Consider the following 27,288-nt stretch of genomic DNA (forward strand, 5'->3'; position numbering starts at 1 on the left):
AATGTCAATGAGCAATTAAGAAAAAGTGACCGTTGGTACGTTTAGTGCAGTGAGATAGCATACGTTGAGCTGACTGGTATCGTAAAGTGGCCGGAGGCCGTGTACGCCACTTTCATACTTTACGTGAGGTAGATTTCGAAACGCTGATAGCTGGTGTTGCTCGATCTCTTTTTTCTTGCCGTCCCACTGTGGTCCCCGGTTTCGGCACCACACAGTAAAGAAACCTATCGATCGGCAAGGAAACAAGACCAAACGCCGTTCATGGTTTCATCTTCTTCGTATTGTCTAGCAGTGCTCGCGTGCACACGTTTATACTACATATTTTTCTGCACCATAGCTGCAAGTACACCACTCTACGCACGAACTAGTTATAGGCACAAGTAATATGGGTATGCTTCACTTGACCTATAACCTTCAGCACTTCATTGGATATGTCAGTTGTAAATATAGATAAAACTTTTCACGTTTTTCAAGTGTAAGGCAAGAAAAGCGTAATGGTTCTTCGTCGAACACTTCAAAATGTCTCAGGCTAGTTTGATAGTTACCACATAATTACAGATGTCCGGATATCTACGTTGAGAAATTTTATACCACGCAGGTAAATGTGAAGCAATAGATCACTTACCAGTGTCGTGAGAGCCACAAGCTCTGAATCGGTGATGCATCGGTAGGCTATACCTCGTATGCAGTGCCTGCAGACTGGCCTGAAAGTAAATTACACGTACTTTTTCAGGTTTCGAAAGTGTGGTCGTTAAACTTTATATGTACATGTCTTGCACTTTCTCAAAGATACGCTCAATGATGCTGGTGTAATACAATAGAAAAACACTGCTTGACATCACCAATTATATCTACTTCGATTGGAAGTACTATGACTTGCCTTGAAGTCGAGGGTTTGACGGAAACGCGATTTATCTCCATAAAATATGAGGCTGCAAAATCTGCCAACCAGAAGTTTAGGCCTGCCTGTTCAGTATGAAACAAAGGCAACTAATCTGTTTTTACAACTCTGAAACAAAGCTACATCAACACGAGGGTTGTCTTCTGTTGCCCAAGAATATAGCTACCACAGTGCGAAAACGGCACGGAAAACATTATGCTAAGCTTTGTGATAAAGCTTAATCAGGCAGTGAATCAGATAGGACAAAAGAGAGAACGACCTCGTCGATCGCCCCGCCGCGGTGGTCTAGTGGCTAAGGTGCTCGGCTGCTGACCCGCAGGTCGCAGGATTAAATCGCGGCTGCGGCGGCTGCGTTTCCGATAAAGGCGGAAACGTTGTAGGCCCGTGTGCTCAGATTTGGGCGCACGTTAAAGAACCCCAGGTGGTCAAAATTTCCGGAGCCCTCCACTACGGCGTCTCTCATAATCATATGGTGGTTTTAGAACGTTAAATCCCACATATCAATCAATCAATCAATCAATCAATCACTCAATCAATCAATCAATCAATGACCTTGTCAATTAGTCTCACCTTGCTGTCTTTTCCAAACGTTCTCTGATGCACTGTTTGATTAAGTTCCAAATTGGAACCCCACTAACACTAATGCATTCTTATGAAGGTTTTTTCTGTCATCTCATACGTAAACACTTTTTTTCAGTCAATTCGAAGTGAACTCTGAACACTAGATTGAATGCACGAAATAGTTAAGGAGCAGCGAATGATTTGTACAGACTTTCGTGAAGCTATGAATACCGTAATTAAGGTTGCATGCTTGAGCGTAAGAAATGACCAATGAGTAATCACAGTGCGCTATATACGGTAAAGAAAGTATCATGAAGTGTTACAGTACAAGAAACCGTAAATAGTGAAAGAACTTACCACGTCCAGCATTCAGCTTTGCGGCGTCGCATCTCTTTTCCTGGGTGCATAGATTCACGCACTAGTGTGCTTATCCTGAGAGCCATGCACAGCGGCAGAACTGTGATGCCTTGCTCTTTGGAAAGCAGCGCACATAAGGATAGTAGACCACTAGCTGCGAGCCACTTTGACTGTCCATTACTCCCTTGGACATCACGAGAAAGTTGGCAGCTGTTGCGGTGAAAAAATAAAATACAGTGCACTTCTCTAAACTGCCTCATATTCTGCCTTATCATATCGGTTTGCGAGAACAACACGAGTATTTCAAAACATTTTGTTAACAGCACGCTGTCTACATGTAAATTGTGAGTAGAAGTTTGTGGGACAACTAAACCAGCTAACCTATGAGATTTAAGATTTGGTTTATTTTCCCCAGGTAGGTACATTTGTAGGAAAGCGAACATTTACTAATCGGGGGGGGGGGGGGAAGAGGATGACAGAATGAAAAATGCAAAATATGTAGCTTCACTGGCTTCACTACCAACATGGCATGAAAAGAGCAGCATGCCCTGTGGAGAGTGTTTTAGCAGTGCGAAATTGAGAATCGCGTAGCTAAGTTCAGAAAGACAATAAAACGCCGAAACTACCCTATTTACACTAGAAAGGAAAACGTAAGCAGACACAATATATGAAAACTATATCTGAGAACTTTCTGTTACATTCCACGATAACTTATCAATAAAATATATCTGTCTAATTTTCTACGTGTACCGCATATACAGTTTGTGCTACAATTTAAAATTCATAGCTTAATGCGAATAGGTATATATTCTTTGAGTGTCTGTATGATATGTTTGTTTTCATGAAGAGTTTTCATGTATGATGTCTACGTGTAATGCTTTATTTGCAGTGACAATTATGTATATGCATGTTTTGATTTTTCTGGTTGCTTTATTGTTTTTATACTGGCATCGCATGCAAACATGTACACGCATGCCGAATGCGCATGGAAGTGAGAGCCTCTGTCAGGCAATACGGCCTTTAGCTCTTACTCCTCTTTCTGTATCAAATAGAAATAAATTTAACTTCAAACTTCAAACTTCGAACTTCAAAATGAATTTCTGAAAATCTCATGTTAACGTCGCCTGTTTCAAATTTCAGTAATTTAGAATTTTCGCGCGGTCATGCAGTCTGGCAGGGAAGAATCTGTTTTGTTGTAATTGTCGAGAATTGTGTCCTCTAACGATAGACTGGCATTAAAAATGTGAAAACAGCTGATGTCAATGTTGATTTTCATCAGCAACACTTATTACCACGAAGAATCACCATCCGTACCACTGTGCTAATCATGCTATAGGCTACTTATGAAAACACATGACCCTTCACAGTATTTTGATGTTAGCTCATTCCGAGTGCTATGATATTTTTCGTGCAGACGTATAAAACGAAGATATCTCAAGCATCACAGCAGACCAGGTTAATACTTATCCTACACATATCCGTCTCTATATCACTCTATCTTGACAAAAAAAACAAATGAGTAAACGGCTAACAATTATTTTTTCGCAAAATACTCATAACACACTTTGAAGATTTGGCACTTGTCTTATTAGAAACCGAAAGTATCTTTTCTAAAAAAGGCGGTGATTAGGGTTCGATACTCACGCAATATACAGTTGCTAACAAGCCCTGCACTGTACCCACCGAGTATTTCCACAAATCAGTTGTACTTAACGCAAAAAGTAAACGCTAATGCGTGAAATGGCGCGTCAGCCTCTACAGCCAACTAACAAGACTGCTGATAGAGCATGCGCCTAGGCAGCTCTCATGCAAGCCAGTAACCTTTTTTTTTCGAAACAAACGCACGCTCCCATCGGCGACATTGTACCTGGACAACTGTCCTCCTAATGCTGAGTACGCCTTCAATACCACGCCTTGTGCGGACTACGCTGCGATCAAAAGCGCGTCAATGAGGCCGCAGCTGATGCAAACACTTGAAAGCATTTTCACGCAGGCATATATATGCGAACGCTATCACTTAACGTTTTCTTTCGTAGTTTCTTGTTGGCTGACAGCTGCAAAGCAACACTAATAAGGTTAGTAACGCTACGTCGCTCGATTACATTATGGCAGTTCGTACTTCCCGAGTTAAATGCTATCAAACGTGTGTACACTCAACTCTCATTTAATTCGCAAATGCAATGGCTTGACTCACACTTAAGGCTTAAGGTGAAATCACCAGAATGCGTTTTGGTACAAGGTTTGCGCTCGCTATTCCGTGTTCTTAATTTGATATGGTCATTATACATCCAGGTACCGAAGCTAAGTCAGACGTTATTATCAACATTTCGCGCGGAATTCGAAGTTAAATTTCCGTTCGGTAGAATGAGTATATTGATGAAAAATTAAGCAAATATGAGAAGAAAGAAGAAAAAAGATAAACCAACAAAACGACCTGAATGAGGGTGACGTTGCACACATGCGCATGCCCAGTCAGTTGCACAAAGACATTAGTAGCAACTTCTGAGACACGCATTCCAACCCTCCTCAGAAGTCTGTCTATGATGCTCGAATGCTGAACCGAAGGTTGCGGCAGCCTTATTTTCGTAGGAGGCGGAAAATGCTTGTTGCCCATGAGCTGAAATTTAGATGGATGTTAAACGACCCCGTGTGGTGGAAATATACAAAGCCCTCTAGGGCACCCCTCGTAATTGTACCGTAGTTTTCGAATGATAATTAGTAGTGGCGTGCACAATTGTTTCAGTGATAGCGTGTTGCCTCTCACGCAAAAGGCCAAGCTACCACTGCAGTGATGTTGACGGTGACGCTGATGGTGACGCAAGTTTTCTTTTAATTCAACCGCACTGGGATTTGAATTCAATTCTCAGTGCAGGAATTCAATTCAATTGAATTCGGTTGAGTTCATTTGAATTTGTGAACTAACATTTATTCTTCCCAGTGATGTGCGAAATGACGACATTTTGTTGCAGTAAAAATCTGCCTTCTCATCAGGCATCTTAGGCTGTCGCACTCTTATAAAAAATTGGACGTCTTAGGCGCACAACTTGATAACATCCATTGCCATCTTTTTGTGTCTATGGTGCAATAGGTTGTGAGAAGCATTATTTTCTCTACATGTTTTGCTGTTGGCTTAAACGAGCCATTTTTCACTCGCTCATTTCTTCGCATAAACGAAGACTTCAAGTCACAAAACGTTCCAACGTTAGAAGTAAAAAAGTTTTGGTGAGACAAATGAGCAACTACACTTTTTTTTTACGTTGATCTAGCTCTTACTCTGAAAACAGTTTTCAGAATGTTAACATAAGAAAAGGCTACGGCCTACACCGAAAAATTTTATCACGCAATGGGCTATCGGAAATCGATTATAGAGAATTATCTTTTTGCCAAAATACTACTCAAAACGGCGAGCACTGCCTATTATAGTGATGTACGGCCAGATGGGTTACGCCTGCGCATTTTGACTTACAAAGAATTGCGAAAAAAAAGGGCATTATCTTTTATCAGTTGCGTAATATATAAACAGTGCCCGCATCAAAGACTGATCGTCTTTTCTTTCTTTCTACCATAACTGCGCAATAGAGACTCGGACAATTCGCCAAGAGTAAGTCCATGTCTCTTCTTAAGTTTGTCTCGTTTGAGTTTCATTCTTTCCGTAAGTAAATCTGTCACCTGAACTGCACATCCATAGAAACGACATTTTATTGCGGCAATACACTGAAAAGCCATTCAGCAACACCATTTTGACCTAAAGCAATTGAAAGAGTAATTTGAAAGTGGTTTCGCAATTCTATTCTGAACCATTATCAACCTGAAACGTTCAGGTTTCAGGTTGCCGTAAAAGACTGGCTAAGAAGTTCCTATATAAAAGCTCGACCTGAAGGTTTCTACATAAAGACGTCTCAAGCACGCAGAAATAAGGAATAACGAATACCGTAAAACGGTCCGAAAAGTAGAAGATTGATGATTGATTGATATGTGGCATTTAACATCCCAAAACCACCACATTGTCATGAGAGACGCCGTAGTGGAGGGCTCCGGAATTTTCGACCACCTGGGGTTCTTTAGCGTGCACCCAAATCTGAGCACAAGGGCCTACAACAGTTCCGCCTCCATCGGAAATACAGCCGCCACAGCCGGGATTCGATCCCGTGACCTGCGCGTCAGCAGCCGAGTACATTAGCCACTGGACCACCGCGGCGGGGCAAAAGTGCCAGATTGATTAGATTATTTTCTTCCAAGGAAATTTTCGTTGGTATTTATGCTGCGTAACAAGGCAGAAACATGATGTTTCCTGAGGCACTTCACTGAACGTCCTTCCTTAATCGGTACAATTCACCATCAGTGTTGTTTTTTTAAATTTTTGCTGTAGTTCATTGTAGACTTTCAAAGTGTTTCTTATTAACAGGTTCACCACTGGAAGTTTTGAGTACAGGTTACGTCATGCATCGACATACCGGGCAAGGAGGTTTTTTTTTGTGCAGCATCATAAGCTGACCTCAGTCAAATTTCTCGCGTGAGAAATTTAATCCTACGAACACCGGGAATCCTTATCTTGCGAAAAAAAAGAGATTATTCTGTGTAACTGAGCAAAAGCAAAAGTGTTCGGGCAAAGTATTTGCAATATAGATATAGCTCCTCCTTTTTGATATTCAACACTTTTCGATACGAGGAAAACATACATGCTTTTAAAATGCATGTGTATTTGATTGTAGCTCAGATGATATCATGGCATTGCCTAACATTACAGTAGCAGACTAACCATGCGCATCATCATCATTCATAAAAATGCATGACCGCTCAGCCTTTGTACGTCGTCTTACCGGTGGTAGCAGAGGAACGACAGCAGAAAGAAGAGGCAGCAGAGCACTTCGGCACGGCCAACTATGCTGGACACCTGCGACAGGGTGATAGATATAAACAGGCCAATTGTACATAGCCCATCTGACTTTCCAAGAATCTCATTGTTATCATCGAACCCCACTAGTTTGCGTCATAAATTATCGTCATTGTGACACTTGCCCTAAAAATAAGTTTCAACCTTAAGTGTGGCTTAGCGTGAAATGTAAATATTTTGTGTATCTGGCGTGCAAACTGTTTCAACGGCATGACTTCGTAATACACTCAATAAGGCAGAAAGAGCGAGGCGGGATAATAGGTTAACGTTGCTTTGCCACCTGCACACACGCGGTCGTAGATTTCATTGATTCTGACATATCTTGTAGAACGCCACAGAGATGGAATATCAGTTATCGTATTAAAAAGTAAAATATTTTGCATAGATTCACACGAGGCTTTGCTTACTCTCAAGACATCACTGTTCTATTCATTCATAATATTACTTTGCAGATCTGGCTTGCAATCCGATATTTTTTATACGATAATGGAAATGCGATATCAATATACGTTGGAGAAGAACACATAAGTAATTGAGTTGATACTGAAGTGTTTTTCCAGGGACAGGACATGTCGGTTTAGGTGCATAGTAGTAATATTGATCCTTTTAGAAAAATATTAAAACTACGCACTCTTTACGCATGGCGCTGGCTAACTGTGCCATGTTTACACGCATATATATATATATATATATATATATATATATATATATATATATATATATATATATATATATATATATATATATATTTATATATATACATATATATATATATATATATATATATACGCTTCATCGCTTCATCGATGACATCTTCATGATTTGGCCACATGGCGAAGCAAGTCTCTTAAGCTTAATTAAGAATTTCAACAATGCCCACCCCGCCATTACTTTCACCAAAAATTACTCATCAACAACAATAAACTTTCTTGACGTTACCGTCACAGCTAGCGAAGGACGGCTCTCCACAAATCTCTTTCGCAAACCGACTGATAGGCATCAACTCCTCCATTTCCATAGCAGTCACGTCCGACATTGCAAAACAGAGATACCGTACACCCAAGCTCATAGGTTTAAAAGAATATGTTCCAGCCACGAAGATTTTCTTTCGAATTGCCAGGATCTGAAACGTTCGCTCATTCAACGTAAATATCCACGGGGAATAATTGATAACGCCATAAAACGCGCTGACAAACTAAACCGAACTGACCTGTTCAACGCTGACCCCAAGGCGCTGTGTACATCACAGGTTAACCCTGTGCTCACCCATTCAACGTCAGCTCCAAACGTCACCGCGATTTTGAAGCGACACCATAACATATTAACTCAAAGCAAGCGCCTTAAAAATGTATTCGCAGAGCCACCGAGAGTGGTGTACAGACGTGCACGTAACCTCCGGGATATTCTTTCATCGTCTAAGCTCGCTGCCCGTAAACAAAATGGCTGCGCTCCTTGTGGGAAGTCGCGGTGCAAGGTGTGTGCGCACATGGTAACTACGCAAACTGTCATCAGTTCATCCACTGGCTTTCAGTTAACAATCAGCGGCAATCTAAATTGTGACAGTTCCAACGTAGTACACATGCTCGAATGCGATATCTGTTCTCTACAATATATTGGCCATACAGAAACACCGTTTAGAACTCGGTTTAATAATTATAAGTGGCATGTCAAAACCCTTCCAAATCTGCCTATATTGAAACATCTAGCAATGCCTGGTCATTCTTTCGACAATAATAAAGCAACGGTACTGGAATCCGCTTTCCGCTCACATCATGAGCGGGAAATGCGCGAGTCGTTTCTAATCTACAAGTTCGGTACACTAAACTGGAATGAACAAACACGCAGGCACACTCGCTAATCTACCTTGCATCACTTAAGGTGTCTCATACCCTTCCGAGATCTGTAGTTCATTTTCTGTTATTTTACTCCTTATTTTTGCTTTCGGCAGAACGATCCTTGTTCCCAGCATAACGAACTCAGTTTACCTGTGTATCTTTAGTATGTATACCTCTCGTTCATGTGCTTCAATCTGCACGCATGGTTATCATAATGCTTTCCACGCCATGCGCCATATTTATATTTAACATCTCTTTCACTCGTACTGACGTCGCTATAACGATAAGAGGTGACCACTGTGTCCATGTTACTTTACGCATTGCATCTTCACAGTAAATGTATTTTGCCTTTTTGTATAATCATGTCGAATCACTTCCGATCGCTATTGCGCATGTCCCAAAACATTTTTAGAAATGTATATAATGGCTACGAAAGCTGCATTACATGTCACACTGACGAAGGCTGGCCCACCAGCCGAAACGTATGTGATTAATAAAAGTGTTTCCTCGTTAGTCGTGCTTTTTCGCTTCCGTATATATATATATATATATATATATATATATATATATATATATATATATATATATATATATATATATATATATATATACTCTTACTCTGACGAAGGCCGTGCCACAGCCGAAACGTTAGTAAATACGATCCTTTTCTTATGTGCTATCTGCAAGTTAACTCAATATAGAAAATACCCGGACTTGTCGTGCCTTCCCTTCAAGTTCTTCATCAACCATGGGTCCTGGGACAGCACTGAAGAAAAGGATGATTTCGAAGACTTACTCTGACGAAGGCCGTGCCACGGCCGAAACGTTAGTAAATACGATCCTTTTCTTATGTGCTATCTGCAAGTTAACTCAATATAGAAAATACCCGGACCTGTCGTGCCTTCCCTTCAAGTTCTATATATATATATATATATATATATATATATATATATATATATATATATATATATATATATATATACACCTGTCGATGGCAGACTGACTGCCGCCATGGCTGAAGTGTTAATGCATATAGGGCGTGTTACCTAACGGTTTCAACTTCGATTCGTATACCGACGACAAATTGAGTCTTCATGCACGCCTATTTCTTTCCATCGTTTCTGCCATAATTGCCACACCGAAGATGAAGACTACAAGTAATGTACCTTATGCGTTCTTTCGCTTCATCGTCTGCTCGTATTGCTAGGTTTTGTCGCACAAAAAAGAAACAGACCCTTTTAATTATCTTCATTATTTCGTGATTTACAATAATTAATTTCTGAGTCATCTACAATATGGCAAATCTCATAGTTATTTTCTTTAAATATGAAGGTAACATGACAAACGGGTTGGCTGTTCTCGGACACAACTTTACTGGTGCAAGATTTGATGCAAGTACCTAGAGTGCATGCGACATTCGTAACTCGAATCAGGGCGTGCTCAAACTTTCCGAGTCTTAAACGTCACAGCGAACACTCACCGCCTCGGTGTGCACTGGATGTGCAGCGAACAGCATCGAGGACAGGCACGCATGGAGCGCAGTTATCCTCATCACACGGCGTGCGACGACGGCCACCAAAACTGAGCATGCGCAGTGCAGGGCAACGTTGACCACGTGGTAGCCACGCACTTGTCGCCCATGGACGTAGTAGTTGGCCCTGCGAGAGAAGACGTTAATATGCACATCAGGAGAAAAAAACACAACTCCCAATAAAAGTAACCATGAGTAGTATGTGAAGCAACGCATAGGTAGACTTAATTGATTGATTGATATATAGGGTTTAACGTCCCAAAACCACCATATCATTATGAGAGACGCCGTAGAGGAGGGCTCCGTAAATTTTGACCACTGGGGGTTTTTTAACGTGCCCCCAAATCTGAGCACACGTGCCTACAACATTTCCGCCTCCATCGGAAATGCAGCCGCTGCAGCCGGGATTCGGGATTCGATCCTGCGACCTGCGGGTCAGCAGCCAAATACCTTAGCCCCTAGACCACCGCGGCGGGGCTGTTACTCGTCCTGAACTTTTGTTGGAGCTCACTAGGTGGGTTCATCGCCACGCCACGCGGGAGAACATGCGTTCAACGCGCGTCTGCAGAATCTCGCTCCCTGACGCCATCACATGATTGCTGAGAGAGTGTGCGGGGGAGAGACCACGGCGTCTTACCCAGCCGTTTACAAAGGCCAGAACACGCTACCGCGTGGGCGCGTTCTGGCAGTGCTTGGGACGCCACACACTGGATTGAAGTCAGCCATAAGCTGCGTCACATGTTATTGTTTTCGGTGTAACGCTTCACTGATATATACTCGACCAACTGTACGGCATAAGTCGAGACATTCAATTTGGCGATTCTGCAGATGATTCTTCAATGAAGCTTTTGATTGTTTTATTGAGAAGTTGTTAAGAGGTGGGTCTGTGGCATTGATGAGGATAGATATTTCAGAAAATAAATTCAACAGATCCCCCACACCTTGGGAATCAGTGTTATACGAAGCATGTGGAGGGAAGGTGACCGTGTTATAAATTTTATATAGCGACACGACATTAAGTGTACAAATATTACACGCTTAGACATCCCTTGAAGAGTTGCAGTTGTTTACATAACAAGCCATTTGCACTTGCGCAATGGTGCCAACAGGAACATAGCTATCAGCAACACCGGAAGTGATAAGCTCATGTGAAGCACTGGTGCTCGCGAGGATGGTAGCGCTGGACGCTGCTACACAAATAAACTTCAGAACACGGTACCCAACTGCAATTGATGTTAACTAAACGTCCCGGCTTTATCGTAGGTGTACTTATGTAATGCATTCAAAATTGAATAGCCAGCACGGCAACAAACAGTTCCCGTTCCACGAACTTCTGTTTGAAAAATAGTTCCGAGACCTCGCGTGGCTCTGTGGTAAAATGCTTGATTGCAGCGCAAAATGCGTGGGTTCAATTTTTTCTCGGGCCCTGACATTTATTCTTTTCAAGAATACACGAGGTTGCGTAATCGCCTGCGTGCGAGGACTATTACGATACACCAACGTCAGTCATTAGAGTCGTCGCCCTTCTTTGTGAGCGAAAAATCAGCATTGTCCGTGACCAAAACCTCCATGTAGATCCATATAAAGAAGTAAAAAAAGATCTGTTCAAGTGCTACCAGGCTTTCAAACCTGCCATTTTTTCCCCATGGCTTAGAGTGGACACCAACTTGCCAACGGCCCTAAATGTACACCCTTGAGTTTCGGTGATGCTCGATTTTAGCGGCTTTACACCACCCACGAGATGGCGCAAGAACTGGTTTCAGCAATCGTTGTTTCAGAAGGTATAAGCCCAGCTCTTATTATTAAGCGACAAGCACAACCTCCTGGAAACTGAAACGAATGCTCAGTGAACAGGTAATGAATAGTGTCCGCTACAAAAAAAAAAAGACCCCATCACTCTTACGTTACAGTTCACCGTTGCTCATTTTTGATACGTATGCGAGTTGTTTTTTTTTTAACATTTCACGTGGCGTAACGCAAGTGCTTAAGCTCTCTTTCTCCCTTTGAGGATTACTATGAATTCAAATCAAGTCTGTCGTATTTATTTAGCGCCGTTCTTTCTATTGGAATCATGTCATTCGATCATGCGTTATCGGCAGAGGCCAAACTTCACAAAATGTAACAGTATTAACGCGATAGCGCTAGAGAGCTCGTGTCACAGAAATTCCGCTTTCGGCGTCGGCTCCGTTGGTTGTGAACTAAAAATCGTCCGTGAGCGCGAAATCGAGAAACAAGTAAATATAGTAGAAATTTCAGTCCCATTGAGGAGTGAACCCGCGCTGTTCGCGTGGCAAGCAGACCACAAAACCACGATGTTTTTTGCAGCTTTTTTAATGCACTTTGTTCGACAGGTGTCACGACGAAAACGAGCCCTTTCGGAGATTTGTAGGCGCATTTGGGAGGCCATTAAACTACGCCGAAAAAGGTCGGGGTAGTGCAGACATCGCCGCTAGAAACACACAGGAACTTTTAAACAGCTCTAAAAATGGACAACTATGTCCATCAGGCGGAAAACATATCATGCCTTTCCAAAGACGTTGGTCAAGCAAACAGCGAACGATAGATAATGATCTGCCGCCATCTGTGAGGCATTGTGAGACTCTCTATGGCAAGCGCGCGGCGTTTATCTTGGAGGACATGCAACTCTTGCTTTAGATCAAAAACCTGTATGTACAATTCGCTGCACGTGTGGTACAGTTTACTGTGTGTGTGTGTGTGTGTGTGTGTGTGTGTGTGTGTGTGTGTGTGTGTGTGTGTGTGTGTATGTGCGTATGTGTGTGTGTGCGTGTGTGTGGGTGCGTGTGTTTGTATGTGCGTGTGTGTGTGCGTGTGTTTGTATGTGTGTGTGCGTGTATGTGTGCGTGTGTGTCTATGTGTGTATGTGCGTGTGTATGTGTGCGTGTGTGTCTATGTGTGTATGTGTGTGTGTGTGTCTGTGTGTGTGTGTGCGTGTGTGTGTGCGCGTGTGCGTGTGTGTGTGTGTTTGTGTATGTGTGTGTGTGTGTGTGTGTGTGTGTGTGCGCGCGCGTGTATCGTGTATGTGTGTGTGCGTGTGTGTGCACGTGGTGTGTGTGTGTGTGCGCGCGCGTGCGTGCGTGCGTGCGTGTGCATGTGCGTATGTGCACGTGTGCGTGTGCACGCGCGCAACAATACATAATATTAAGTATGCACGTAGCGGTTGAAGGGTGCACTAGGCGCCGGAGTTTGCTATCACGTTCTACTCCTAAAGGCGAAGCTTCAAAGTCCCCCAATGTTTTTTTTTTTTTTTTTTTTTGCTGTTCTCTCTACGGAGTACCAGTTCACCCTCGAAAAGACTGCAGCAGCAGGGAATCGGCGTGTTTGGATGCTTCTCTGTTCAAAAGGAAGCACGTAGAAAGTGCAAGCCGTGACTCACCAAGGGCGTCACTAAAAAAAAAAAAAAACACGGTTCTCGTGGATCATGCGGGTCGGTATCGCTTTTCCATTTTTGTTTTTCTTTTCTTGTGTGTCAGCTTGTGCAGCACAAGCTGTTACAGGGGACATGCATATATAAGTATATAGATGCATAATCTACTAGCCCCGCCGCAGTGGTCTAGTGGCTAAGGAACTCGGCTGCTGACCCGCAGGTCGCGGGTTCAAATACCGGCTGCGGCAGTTGCATTTCCGATGGAGGCGGAAAATTCGTAGGCTCGTGTGCTCAGATTTGGGTGCACGTTAAAGAACCCCAGGTGGTCGAAATTTCCGGAGCCCTCCACTATGGCGTCTCTCATAATCATATGGTGGTTTTGGGACGTTAAACCCCACATATCAATCATTCATGCATAATCTACTATTCCAAGCAACAAGAAGGAACGTGCTGCTCTTTTGTAGAGGGAGAAGCTATTTGTGTCTTATGGCACCTATTTCAGGGCTTCCTTCTGGGTGGTTACTGAACAATTAAGCGTGCACTTTAGCTCCTTGGGCTAAACCAAGTGGCCGTACTCGCCTTCAAAACAGGGCAACATTGCCTTCTTTTTAAACAAAGCTCCAAGCGGCACCTGCACTTTTCAATGGTGGTGTAGAGAATGTGTTATGTACACAGAGTACAAATATAGTTTTCTGTGCTCTAAGAAGTGCTGAAAATCGGGCGGAGCTGCAGGAACACATGTAATTGATTCGTTCCTAAACACTAGCTCACGCACGAAATTAGTCCTTTTTTTTTCTTTCTGAACAACCTCTAAAAATCCCAGCAGAACTGGCTGCGAAATTGCAGTGTGCACGCATATGCAGTTGCCGTTGGTTTTTAATACATTTGTATTAGGTCGAATTCTTTCTCCGTAGCTCGGCCACGTTACCTATAAGTCTATTATAACAATGCGCAAATATTCTCTGTCATACGCACCCGAATTATTTTCCGCCACACGTCTCGGACAGTTCACATCGCGGGACACTACTACAGACTACAGTAAGAGAAGAAGAAGAAGTGGATCTGTTCAGTCACTGTTTTTGTGCACTGTTCAATTTCTGCTCTTTTATTGGATTATTACGCTGACATCCATTTCTTCGCGGTGTGCCAAAAAGACGTCGGGTGAAGACTTCGAGGGCTCGGCGCCCTACAGGTACGAGGTTCCTTTATCAAAGACTTGGCTAGTACGCGACCACTACGGTGGTTGGTAGCCATCGCCACGAGCCTTATGCTCGTCCAAGTGTGTTAAACCACGTGAGTGATACTGCAGGATACAATGAAAAGCCTGGGGGCTTAATGGTGCGGCCAAGCATCATAAAGCCGGCCCGTTTGCTCATTCATAACCGCGAAATGGCTCCAGCGAGCACAGCAGCAATGGAAGACGATGAAGATGAGAGCAAGAAGCTTCGCTTAGAAGAGAATCCTTTCGACGATACAACGTCAACCTATTACCTAAGTGATGAAGAAGACATGGGCGAAGATAAACCAATTACGTTGGTTACTTATAAAAAGAAACGAGCAGAGGGTATCCCAGTCGTCTTTCGTCCAACAGCTGAAAGTGCTAGCTTCTGGAAAGTGAACCCCAATCAAGTGTCAGCTGAAGTAGTTTCCGCTGCTAAAGAAAAAGTGCAGTCATTCACAACGACCAGAGATGGAAGCTTCAGTGTCAGCGTTGCTTCCTTAAGTTCAGCCTAGCGTCTTCTGATGCTTTCAAATGTAGGTGGTCTGGAAGTTAAGCCTTTCATCCCAAAGTAATACACTCGAAACGTTGGAAAAGTAAAACACGTTCCTCTGAGTATTCAGATGAACAACTCCTAGAGTACTTGAGAGATGCAGGGGTTATATCGGCGCAACGGTAACTAAAATACTACCGTCAGGAAGATGGAGGAGTAACGTCGCGTCCACTTCACTCAGTGATTCTGACTTTTTGAGATGACCGCCCGATTCCCGGAAGAATATACTTAGGATTCACCATTCACCCAGTGGAAGAATATCTTGGTCCAGCACTTTGGTGCTATAACTGCCAGCGATACAGACACATGGCGAAAAGTTGCCGTAACACACGCCGGTGTAAGATCTGCTCAGAAGAACACCATCATAAGGAGTGCAAGTCAGTTCTTCAGCCTAAGTGTGCAAACTGTGCAGGTAATCACGCTGCCTCGTATTCAGACTGCCCGCAAAGTAAAGCTGCTGCAAAAATGCGTCGGCATGAGCTCATCCATGGAAGAAAACTGCGCCGCAATGAACCATGTCCAAACCTTGAGATTGTTCATCCTGTACGTGATCCACCTCAGCGGCCACCGCAACAACAGCCGACAAGCACGCCAAGAGAACCGCCAAGAGAACCGCCAAGAGCACACCCGAGAGACCACTCACGAGAAGTACCTTCAAGTAACCCAACCTACGCGTCAAAGCTGCGAACGCCCACGCGACCTCTGCCGGAAAGTAGCAAAACCGACAGTGCCAGTGTTCACCCCAGCTACAACATCGAAACATCACGTCATTCTCAACAAGCCTCAGAAAATGAACCATTCAATGGACACCGAGCCTCTGTATCAGTCATGCAATTGATTCTACCAATGCTTTTCGCAGCACTTAAGGCAATCCTATCTGCTCTACCGGAAGCAAACAACCTGCCAGAAGTAAAAGCCCTGCTGCCTCTGGAAGCACTAATGTGTCAAAAATCCGGGTCAAACCTGCGACAAGTAACATATGAATAAGCGATACAAAGATGTCTCCATATACCAGTGGACTGCCAATGGTCTTCGAAGGAAGTGTGCTGACTTCCGTAAACTCCTTTTGCAGTTTAACTTTCCAATACTTTGCATCCAAGAGGCAGGAACGAATGATGGCTCCCGCCTCTCCAACTACGTGATATATAAGTCATCTTGTCGAAGTGGTCCTAGCAGAGTGCATTTGTGCGTTAGAAAGGACCTACCTTCTCACAAAGTTCACTCAAGTGATTCGGACTTCCCGGAATTCGTCGCTTGCAAAGTATCCTTTGGTGAGCAGTCCGTAACAGTGATCAATTTTTACCTACAACCTTCAAGCAGCATTTCGGTGGAAGAGCTAACAAATATCTTCAACATTTCTAATTCATATACGTTTATATGCGGAGATTTTAATGCGCACAACGTAATCTGGGGTAGTGATCGATGTTATGCACGTGGGAACATTGTTGAGTGTGCCGCAGACAAATGCAATTTGACCATTTTAAATGATGGCTCCCCAACTTTTCTCCGAGGGCATAATTACTCGAGTTGCATCGATGTAATCATGTGTTCCCAAGATCTAGTGAATGGTGTGGTATGGACAACGGATGTAGAAACACTTGGGAGTGACCATTTTCCCATTCTAATAAATCACACCTACTTGCGAAATGACGACTTCAGACGCTACAGAAAAGCTTTTCTGTAGCGTCTGAAAAGCTTTCCAGTTCTGACGAACTGGAAAGCTTTTCGGTACCACCTAACAAACCAAAATAGTGAACTCACCACAGTTGAAAGCTTTACTGAATTTCCGCAAGATAATGCGAATAAATGTACAAAGAATGTCCCGATTCCAAAGTACCATGCTGCAGTCGATGGAGAGTATGAACATATAAGAGCCATCAGACGACGTTCAGAAAGGGCATATCGACGCAGCGGAAGTTCAGAAGCATACAAAAATGCACAGAAAATCCCCAGAGTAAAGCGCAGATGGCTAGAAAATTTAGGTAAACGACGGTGGCATGATTTCTGTGGCACGCTCTCTCCCCACACACCAGTTCCAAGAATTTGGCTTGTAATTCGAGCACTTAGTGGCCCTGTATCACAGAGTTTCCCATTTCGTGCTCTTGCTGTAGCCTTGGACAAACCGGAAGCTGTGGTAGCAGATGAATTTTGTCAACTTATCAGTAGGCCCGCCGCATCACAATGTGCCTTATTTGATAATTCTGTCGCGTTAGCCAGCCAGAAAACTAATGCTTGCTTTTAGGACCAGTATCCTCAACTAGACCCTGTATTTACGTTATGGAAGCTGCATTGTGCTATAGCATCATGTCGTCAAAAATCGGCCTCTGGACTGGACGGCATTACGTACAATATGCAAAAGAACCTTGAGCCCACAGGCACAACTATTCTCTTAAATATTTACAATAATCTATGTATGCAAGAAATTGTACCCGAGGCTTGGAAGTCTGCTCGCATCACTCCGATCTTAAGACCGGCTAAGATGCCCTTTAACCTTGAATCCTTCCGTCCAATCAGTCTGACAAGCTGTCTATGTAAGGTAATGGAAAAAATGATTGATGCGCGACTTCAATGGTGGTGCAACAGAACTGGTGTATTCTCCAACTACTTAACAGGTTTTAGGAAACAGAGATGCACAATGGATGCAATACTGGACTTAGTAACGTATGTGGAGCATGAACGCACCTGTGGTAGTTTGACGGTCGCAGTGTTCTTGGACATCAAAATGGCATTTGACACAGTCAGTGACACTCATCTTTTGCTGAGTATGTTGGAACTCGGACTGTCTGGCAGGTCTTTGCAGTGGGTATCCAAATTTTTATCAGGTCGCAAAATATTCATTCAGACGAGCGAAGGAAAAAGTGCAGAACACGACGTCAGACAGAGAGTGCCACAAGGAAGTGTACTCGGCCCTTTTCTTTTCAACTGTGTTATGGCTGATTTAGCTAAAAGACTGCCTTCCAGGTTGAAATACTTCTTATATGCAGATGATGTGTGCATTTGGGCATCTGGCATGGACATATGGTTAATTCAGATTGCATTGCAAGACGGAATAAATATTATCAACAACTTTTTAAAAGAAAGAGGAATGATTCTATCGCACGCAAAGACAGCTGTATTGCCCTTCACCCGCAAGAAGTTAAAGAACTTCAATCTTATGTTAGAAGGAGAACCACTAATGATTGTAACACAGCATCGGTTTCTCGGAGTAATACTTGATAGGCAGCTATCATGGGCACCTCACATAAAGAAACTCGAAAACGAGGTGAATACGCTAGTGAATATACTCCGCAGAATTGCTGGGACATCATGGTGCGGATCTGTATCATCCATTCTCGCTGTTCACAATGTTTTAATACGACAAAAAAGTTGCATATTCAGCAGCAGTCTTACACGGCCTTTCCCACACTTCAGAGGAGCGACTTCAAAGACTATTAGCTAGGAGACTGCGCGTCTGCATAGGTGCTCCACGAGCGACTTCCAGCAGCCTTGTCATAGCGGAGACTCGGCAACCACCCTTTCCAGTCATGAGAACAATTGAAACATGCCGCCATTTTTTTTTCGCTTACAGACGCAGCACAAGAACCACCCATTGGCACTGGAGATTTAACTAAGAGATAAAACCAATGCTCATTAAGATGTACAGAGTAATGTACATATATTACCCCGAAATGAATTTTGGAGCTCTGAAATGGACTATCCTCCATGGCTGCTTGCAATACCAAGCATTGAATTCTCAGTGAATGGCATTATCAGAAAGAGAGACATGTTCATCCAAGCTGCTCAACAACTAGCGCTTTATCAGATACACATGCGGTATCCAGGGTACATACACATTTACACAGATGGCTCAAGTACTACAACGTCTTCAACATCGGCATTTATCGTACCACAGCTCAATATTCAGGAATCGTTTTAATTATGTCGCATGACGTCATCTACTACATCTGAGCTCCTCGCTATTCTGTATGCTCTAAAGTTTATAGACTCGGTAGCAGACGCTAGAAATTGGGTACTTTTCAGTGACTCACAGACCGCATTAAGATCACTCTCCACTACAAACAGGACAGTAATAAGTGACAGTATGACATACGAAACGCTGACAGAGCTCACTAAAGCAAAGAAGGCGCAACATGAGATCAAATTCCAGTGGGTGCCTGGCTATTGCAACATTCCTAAAAACACAGCTGCCGATGAAGCAGCACGACAAGCACATCGTAAAGACGTTACTGTTTCTTTACCAATTTCGAAAAATGAATTGCGTAGTATTATAAAGAATACAAATTTCAGAATGAGCAAAACTGCTTGCTTTGACCAAAGTACAAAGAGCTGGATTTATACCATATCAATCCATTTTCTTTAAATTCAAAATTACGCTGGCATTAGATAGAAGTATGGACACTCTAATTCACCGATTGAGGCTAGGCACCGCATACACAAAACATTTTTTGCACAGAATCGGCAGAGCTGAAACTCCTGAATGCGAATGTGGATTTATAGATGAAGACGTATGTCACCGTCTCATAGACTGTCCACATCCTGACACGCCGAGACGCCGTCTTAAGTCCAAACTGTTCGCATTGGACCGCAGACCATTTAGCATGAAAAAACTTCTGGGCCCATGGCCAACTGGAGTTTTACAGTCTTACGCTTTAAAAGCATTAACACGTTTTTTATAAGACAGCGGGATTGCTGACAAGTATTAAGAAAGAACAAACTTTCATTTGTAACACATGTACTTATTAAGTACAGTATCATGTGACAGCCATCACGTTTGTGTTGTGAAATGAATGACGTGTTGACTATTATGCACATACGAGCGAATGCATCTTTATAAGGACCAGACGTGTGCTCTACTGTTTTGTGCTGGTGGACCGAATATTAACGAAGGACATTTCCAGAGACTTCTTTCATTGACTTTCGAACATTTACTTACCATTATGTTGTGATATGTGCGTATAAGTGTGTCTTTGCATATCTGTGCCCGAGTTTTCTATTTTCCATGCACTGTTTTGTACGTTTTGCTTCAAGATACGTGTTCAAGTTTCAGTCAATGGCTAAGGAGTAGCCGGCGCCATAATGGTGTGCCAACATCTCCTTATATATCATATAAATAAAAAAACTACGGTAACACAAAAAAAACTCTTTGTAAAAAAACACTCATCCTTGTTGTTTTAGTATAAACATCAACATAAGCCTTCACTTCCTTTTGTGTGTAATTTAGATTGATTGATTGATTGATATATATGTGGGGTTTAACGTCCCAAAACCACCGTATTATTATGAGAGACGCCGTAGTGAAGGGCTCCAGAAATTCTGACCACCTCGAGTTCTTTAACGTGCACCTAAATCTGAACACAGGGGCCTACAGCATTTTCGCCTCCATCGAAAATGCAGCCGCCGCAGCCGGGATTCAATGCCGCAACTTGCGGTGCAGCAGCTAGACCTTAGCCACTGGACCACCGTGGCGGGGCTGTAAGAAATTTTGCGTCGTTCGGTAAACAGAGACAACAGGTTCAAAGTTATCTTCGAAAGTTGATGATTTCATTAGGGCTCCTTCAAAATATGACTCTAAGGTCATAACCCTCTATGCTTCTTTTCCTTGCTCTTTACTTGCTTCTGAATGATTTTTCATTATTACTTTTTTGACATAATCTTTGCTACCAAATGTCGAAGCTGAAGCGGGCTTCTCGTGTCGTGCACATACTTGAACCTTTCGAAAGATAACAGCACCCTTGGCGCTTTCAAAGTCCATAACGCGCTCCACCAATTGGTGGTTGAGAGGAAAATAGAGAGTTGGAGCACCTCCCTGGAGTGTGTAGATACGAGCACTGAGGGCATAGTTTAATCCCTGCGGACACTTGTCATGAACGGCATCGGGGTTCGTGTCAAAGGCCTTAACCTCCCAGCGTTTCAGAGGGCGTCCTTTCCCCCCTTTCATCCTCTACACTTCTCTTTGGAGCTGCGGGATGAAATCGGATTTCCCTCGTTCCTTCTTTCAATTACATTTTTCTCATTCTTTGCTGATAACGGGACACTAGGGATCCGTTCACTGGGATTTTCTTCATTACATCCTATTTTAAGAGCATAAATAAACAAGAGGGTCTTTTACACAGGTACCAACCACACTGCCGCCCACCAAGCAAGCCTCTGTGTGGTATAGAGAACGGACGATAGGAATTCCACTTAAAACTTTCCGTTGTCGATTCCACAAAAAGAACGCTGTTGCGGGATAGCGAAACTCTCATTTTTCGTGGAAGTGAACCGTATAGTTATGGTGTGCCTTGTGCCCCAATAAGAACCATGTGTTGCATTAATAATTGTCAAGAATGGCCTGCTGGGCAAGATATAAGCACTACAGGTGCAAAAAAAATTCTATACGGTATAAAATAGGACTTGTAAATCTCTATTATGAAATATGTGCAAGGTTCTTGGAAAATTTTCAGAAATATAAAGAATCAGGCAAATGTGACTTAAGTTGTATACCTGTACAACGATTTTTTATCTAGCCATAGGCATCCTAAAATCAATAAATACATCTTTTGCAACAGTAATTAGGAGGTTAAGGTAATTTACGCTTATATATAGTGGAGTTAGGCAGTCATAATTTTGAGATTTCAAAAAAAACGGACTCTAGTGAAACGTGCCAAAGCGCAACTTCTGTATCATTCCAAGACGTCAAAAAAAAAATGATAATAATACCTGAGGTTCAACGTCCCAAAACAAAGACACCATATTATTATGGGAAACGTAGTAGTGGCAGGGTACGGGAAATTTCGACTATAAGGGATCAATTCTTTAACGCGCACTTAAATCTATGTATATGGGCCTGACACATTTCCGTCTCCATCGACAATTCAGCCGCCACGGCCAGGACCCGATCCGATGACCTTCGGGTGTGCCATAACCACTAGACCAGTGTGGAGCAGCTTTCCAAAAAGAATGAATCACGAGGTGACATTTTTTGAGCGTAGATGTGCGGACTATACGCTTGCAATTTCAGCCCTTATGGCACACATTGATTTCAAAAACGCGGAAGAAACACACATTTATAATCGTTTGCTTGATCAATAACGTTATTGGGGTGATGTGCACGTTGCGCTCATTGGCACTTTGGTTTAGGTTTCACCGCTTAACTTTGTTGAACTTTATTGTCCCCACAACTATTAGAGGCCGCTTTTTCTCTATTTCAACGCAGCGATGTGTTCTTCGCGTGAAAAACTTCCGTCTCTCCATTTCACATACCACCTAACTACAGTATTTAAATATTTATTAAATTTAACTTTCCTGAATATTGTTCTTAATATTATGCTAAACCATCTGAAGCTGCCCTGCTATATAAAAAATCAATTGAGAAGACAGAGTGGAAACAACTCATTTTCCTATTTTTTTTTAAGTTTTCGACAAATTTATTATTACACCTGCTTTACTAAGTGAGCAAAGCCGACACCGAACTCATTTCAGCCAATTCGTATAAATAGACATGTTGTTTCAGTATACTCCCATGAAAGAATACTGTATTGCAAATAGACATAAATATACACACGCCACTTGAATCCAAAGTATGCAAGGAAAAACTTCTGCGGAGAGCTAGGCCATGTTTGTAAGCAAACATATATATGGACATAAAAAGAAAGGCGAAGCATGTGCTCGGAAACAGTAATGTTCATGAACGGTACTCTTAGCGACACCATTTGCTCCTTGACCGTGCTGAGTCACGATAGTGACGCAAACTTGACCGAATACGTAAAGCCATCTGTGACCATAAACTGAGGAACACCACCACGCATGATCGTGCCCTGGAACGTCCCGCATAACCTAGATTCACTGTGGTTTCTCAACAGCGGGTTGGTCTTTTTCAGTGCTTTACGCATTTATTTGTCATCGACCCGAAGAAATAGTGCGCATTCTGCAGTACCAAGAATGCAGACACTTTCGCCACTGACGAGCAATGGTGGTAGCAGCACGGATTCGTTCGAACCGGCCATAAGGCGACCATCAGAATATGACTTCTCACCATCTGCCGCAATAGTGTATTGCTGCGCATCATCTCAAAACATTTAGCCCAGTGTGACCAAAGCTTGTGCGCTTCATTTTACATATATAGTACCTGCATATTGTCGCAGTACAACGCGAACAAAGCACAAGTACGCCTTGAGGCAGCGAAAGCAGCGTGTTCTCAACAGCTGAACCGCAAGATTTTCTTCTTCGTTCTCCAGTCAAGCTAGAGGCTCACTATCTGGTGTCCGCTAAAGCCCCCCATCATCGTTTTTGTCCACATGTAGACAAGGGTCATTTGCCTCCCTATCAAAGAGCATCGACCCGATGCGAAGTCCATAATGCAGTTTTTTTTTAAAGAAAAGTCTCACGCAATCACTCGCGGACGCAAGGCTTCATGCGCACTACGTGAACGAGGTCAAAATGGTGCTGGCGACGCTTTGTACTACACGAATTGTCGGGAACGACTTCGTAAGTGACGTCACTCAGTTGTCGCAGCACTCGGTATGCCCAAAGTATCTTCTTAAGAGCTTTTCTGATAGTCCTCGTTTCCGTACGGGTGTCCGAATACACACTTTGTCGCCAGTTTGATAGACAACTGCTCTGCGGTGAGCATTGTAGCGGCCTGCATCGTACTCTTGCTGCTGGCGGATCCGTAAACGTGCCAGTTGTCTAGCTTCTTCCGCGCGTTTCGTAAACGTGTTGGCGTCTGGGTCGATGTCGTCACTTTCGTGCGGCAGCATCGCATCTAACATAGTTCGTACTTCTCGTCCATGAACGAGGCTGAACGGGGGCATGCGGGTCGTTTCTTGCTTGGCCGTGTTGTACGCAAACGTTATCTGTGGCAAGATTTCATGCCAATTTTTGTGTTCAATGTCTACGTACATCGAAAGCATGTCTTCAGTGGTTTTGTTCAGACGCTCCGTCAGCCCGTTTGTTTGTGGGTGGTAGGCGGTGGTCTTACGATGCGTTGTTTCACTCAGCATCAGGACGTGATCCAAAATAGCTGCCGTAAATGCGGTTACTCTGTCTGTGATCACGACAGAGGAACGACAGAGGGTCAATCGAACGGCAGAGAGATCACGACAGAGGGTCAATATAAAAAAAATGCAATAGGAGCGCTAACGACAACCGCAAAGCTCAGGCCACGAAGCTTGCAGCATGCTGCACGCGCCTGTGTTATTATCACGTGCATTGCGCCACTTCGGAGTTTTGAGATTGGCCCTCGCGCTCACAGCGCTAATTGGCCTGTTCGTGCCGGCGCATGTGTCAGCCATCGCAAGTACGTGACAAGCGAGACAAGTGAACGGTATACAGACGCCCCACCCACCCTTTGGTGTGAAGACACCGGTAGGACAAGGCTCAATTGTTTTGTGCTTCGGTCGTTGTGTTGCAGATCAAAGCAAAAGCAAGAAGAGTGGCACCCGAAGGAGCACATATGTCATTTTTTATCCAGTCTTGTATTTGCTGTGTACAGTAACAGCCGCTATTCTTGTAGTAAAGGCAAGAGTGCGTAGACCCCATGTTTTAAATTAATTGCGTTGCTATTCGTCGACGCAAAATTACTCGCAAAAGTAGAACAAAAGAAGCTCAATTATATGCTGTTGTTTTGTTCAGATAATCAATAGTTAATGCTGAATATACGCTCGCAGAATAGAAGCGTTGCCATGGTACCTGTTTATTCTTTAGCGAGTAGCTTGACTTCCTTTTAAATGTATCGTTCACGGAAGGGTCTACCTGATGATAGTTCGGGCAGAGCGCCGCTGGATGGGTCAACCACGTATTCACAGAAAAGACTAGCAAAACAGAATAGAACAATGGTGTTGATCTTGTCTTGAGGTCTTATTACATACACCCCGGACGTAAGGAAGCAACATCTCGTTCAGTGGTGAGCCTTTTTGCTCGCGTAGGTAAACATCTTGAATATTAGACGCAACTCCTTGGCACTGCTTACTTCACACACACACACACACACACACACACACACACACACACACGCGCACACACACACGCGCGCGCGCGCGCGCACACACACACACACACACACACCTATTGACGAGCACACTCCTCGAACATCGTCTAGCGATCTGCAACTCTCAATGCGTGTATGAATGGGGGAATGCCAAGTCGCACCTGCTTTTGAAGATGATATATCATCAGCTAGTTCGACAGCAAGTTATAGTGTATATATGGTTTCTTGAGGGTTGCAAGGATGATTAGAAAAAGAGCCTGTCGCGATGATACATGGCATCACGCCTGAAAAGGCAGTAAAGTGTACGCATCGGTTCGTCGAGAACATTGCTGAGAGGGGACCACCTCTCCTGCTCTCCTCCAGCTCGCCCCCCATTTCTCGCGTTCGCCTTAAAACGGCAAGAAATAACCCCCTTTTCCCCACCCGCCACACACACACGCAAGTTGACACAAATACAAAAAAAAAAGGAAAGCAATTCAAGGAGCAAGCGAGAAAGCTGGCATGATCGACGAGCACCCTACCGGACGTTCGTGTGGGGTCCTCTGGGCGCTATACGCACTGAAGCATGTAGAATTGGGGGGGGGGGGGGGGGGTGTAGTGAGGATTCACAGTTAGTTGTTTGCCAGGACAGGACGTCCCGAAGGGCAGCATTTCGCCTGCGCAAACGCCGCGTGCCCCTCACACCACCGTGTATAGATGGGAGGGTAGAATAATGGCACGAATCCTCCTCCCTCCCCGCCTTTTTTTGCTCGGTGGCTGCACGGATGTAGTTGGGTAGACCCCCCGTCCCGTCTCGCTGTGAGACAAGTGCCCATTGTGCGGTGGCGTCGACTGCTTTATATACGCGTGCACCCAAGTCACGAACCCAAAGACGGCACCGTTCTTTTCGCCCTCTGTGGTTCCTCGGCAAGTAGATTGTGTGGAAGGCGGAGTGCTCGAGCACGAACGAGAAATCCACCTTCCCGCTTCTTGTAGCTTCATGTAGCAGTTGTGAAGAAATCCAACGTATCGTATACTTGAATTTCACTGTGTTTCACGAGTAAAGGTTACTGTAAAAGCAATATGGTAGTACGTGTTTCTATCAAGAAGTTCGCAGCGGTGGTGCAGCGGTTACAGTGGCTGGCTGCTCACCTAAAGGTTGCGGGTTCAATTCCAGCTCCGACGGTCGCATTTCTGTGGAGGTGAAAAGGTAGATGCTCGTGTACTGTGCATGCGATGGCAGTGCGTATTAAAGAGGACCTGGTCGGTCCTGACCAATCGGTTCAGAGTAGGTCGGTCATGACCAGTCTACTAAGAGACCAAATTTCGTGAGCCCTTTACTACGACGTCCCTCGTAATCACATCGCAGTTCTGAGTAGTAAAACCGAAATAATATTATTTTATATGTTGCGTAGTGGTGATACACGACAATAGAGTACAAGGCCATTTGAAGTGTGCAGTTCTGGTACTTGTTTGATACGAAGATGGCAAATCACGAGGATTTTTTTTTTTCCAAATGATCGGGCAACAATTAGGTGCTGCCCCGGTGACAACGTGTATAAATTACAACTTCAGATCTTTCGAGTCCGCTGTCTAGAGAAAGAGGGAATGCAGCAAAAACGGCGACGCCAATCAGATTATGGGCAGTATGCTACCCTACAAGTGAAACGAGGTCGAAAAAGACAGAATAGTCATCAAGTAGGGTAATAGCGGATGCTTAATCTGAAGAACTCGGGGAGTACGCTTTGCAAACCCGAAGAGCATGCACGACGTCTTGCCTGTGAATACGGTAGACGATATAACGTTAACGTTAGGAACCGGTTTAGTTGCGCAATTCAGTACTTGAGATGTTTCGCGTCTGCACGCATACGTAAAACGTGGCGCTTTACAGCTAATGGCTGCTATACAGCTTTCTTGCGCTGTAAAATTAGGTAAAGCCTAAAGACGGCAAGGAGCATCCCTCATAATGGGCGTGAACAGGGAACACGCGCAAGCGAATAACTTCCGAGTTCTCGCGACTAGTTGCGCGCACGTAACACGTCTTCGAATGAAACCTGCAGCACTGAGCAAGCTCCGACACTTTTTTCTGTGCACCTTTGTTTACAG

General features: G+C 43.7%; 1 protein-coding gene across 1 annotated transcript in view; it reads right to left on the bottom strand.

Annotated features, from left to right (window-relative positions):
- LOC142774297 (protein O-mannosyl-transferase TMTC1-like) overlaps nt 1–27,288 on the bottom strand; it is a 75,070-nt gene that overhangs the window by 33,518 nt on the left and 14,264 nt on the right. The window contains exons 2-5 of the mRNA XM_075874696.1: nt 10,029–10,206; nt 6,640–6,713; nt 1,820–2,029; nt 626–704 (exon numbers count right to left, since the gene is read on the bottom strand). Of these exons, the coding sequence (XP_075730811.1) occupies nt 626–704; nt 1,820–2,029; nt 6,640–6,713; nt 10,029–10,206 (541 nt within the window). The remainder of the gene's footprint in view (nt 1–625; nt 705–1,819; nt 2,030–6,639; nt 6,714–10,028; nt 10,207–27,288) is intronic.

The sequence above is a fragment of the Rhipicephalus microplus genome, chromosome 10 (assembly GCF_043290135.1).
Source record: "Rhipicephalus microplus isolate Deutch F79 chromosome 10, USDA_Rmic, whole genome shotgun sequence".
Classification (NCBI taxonomy): domain Eukaryota; kingdom Metazoa; phylum Arthropoda; class Arachnida; order Ixodida; family Ixodidae; genus Rhipicephalus; species Rhipicephalus microplus.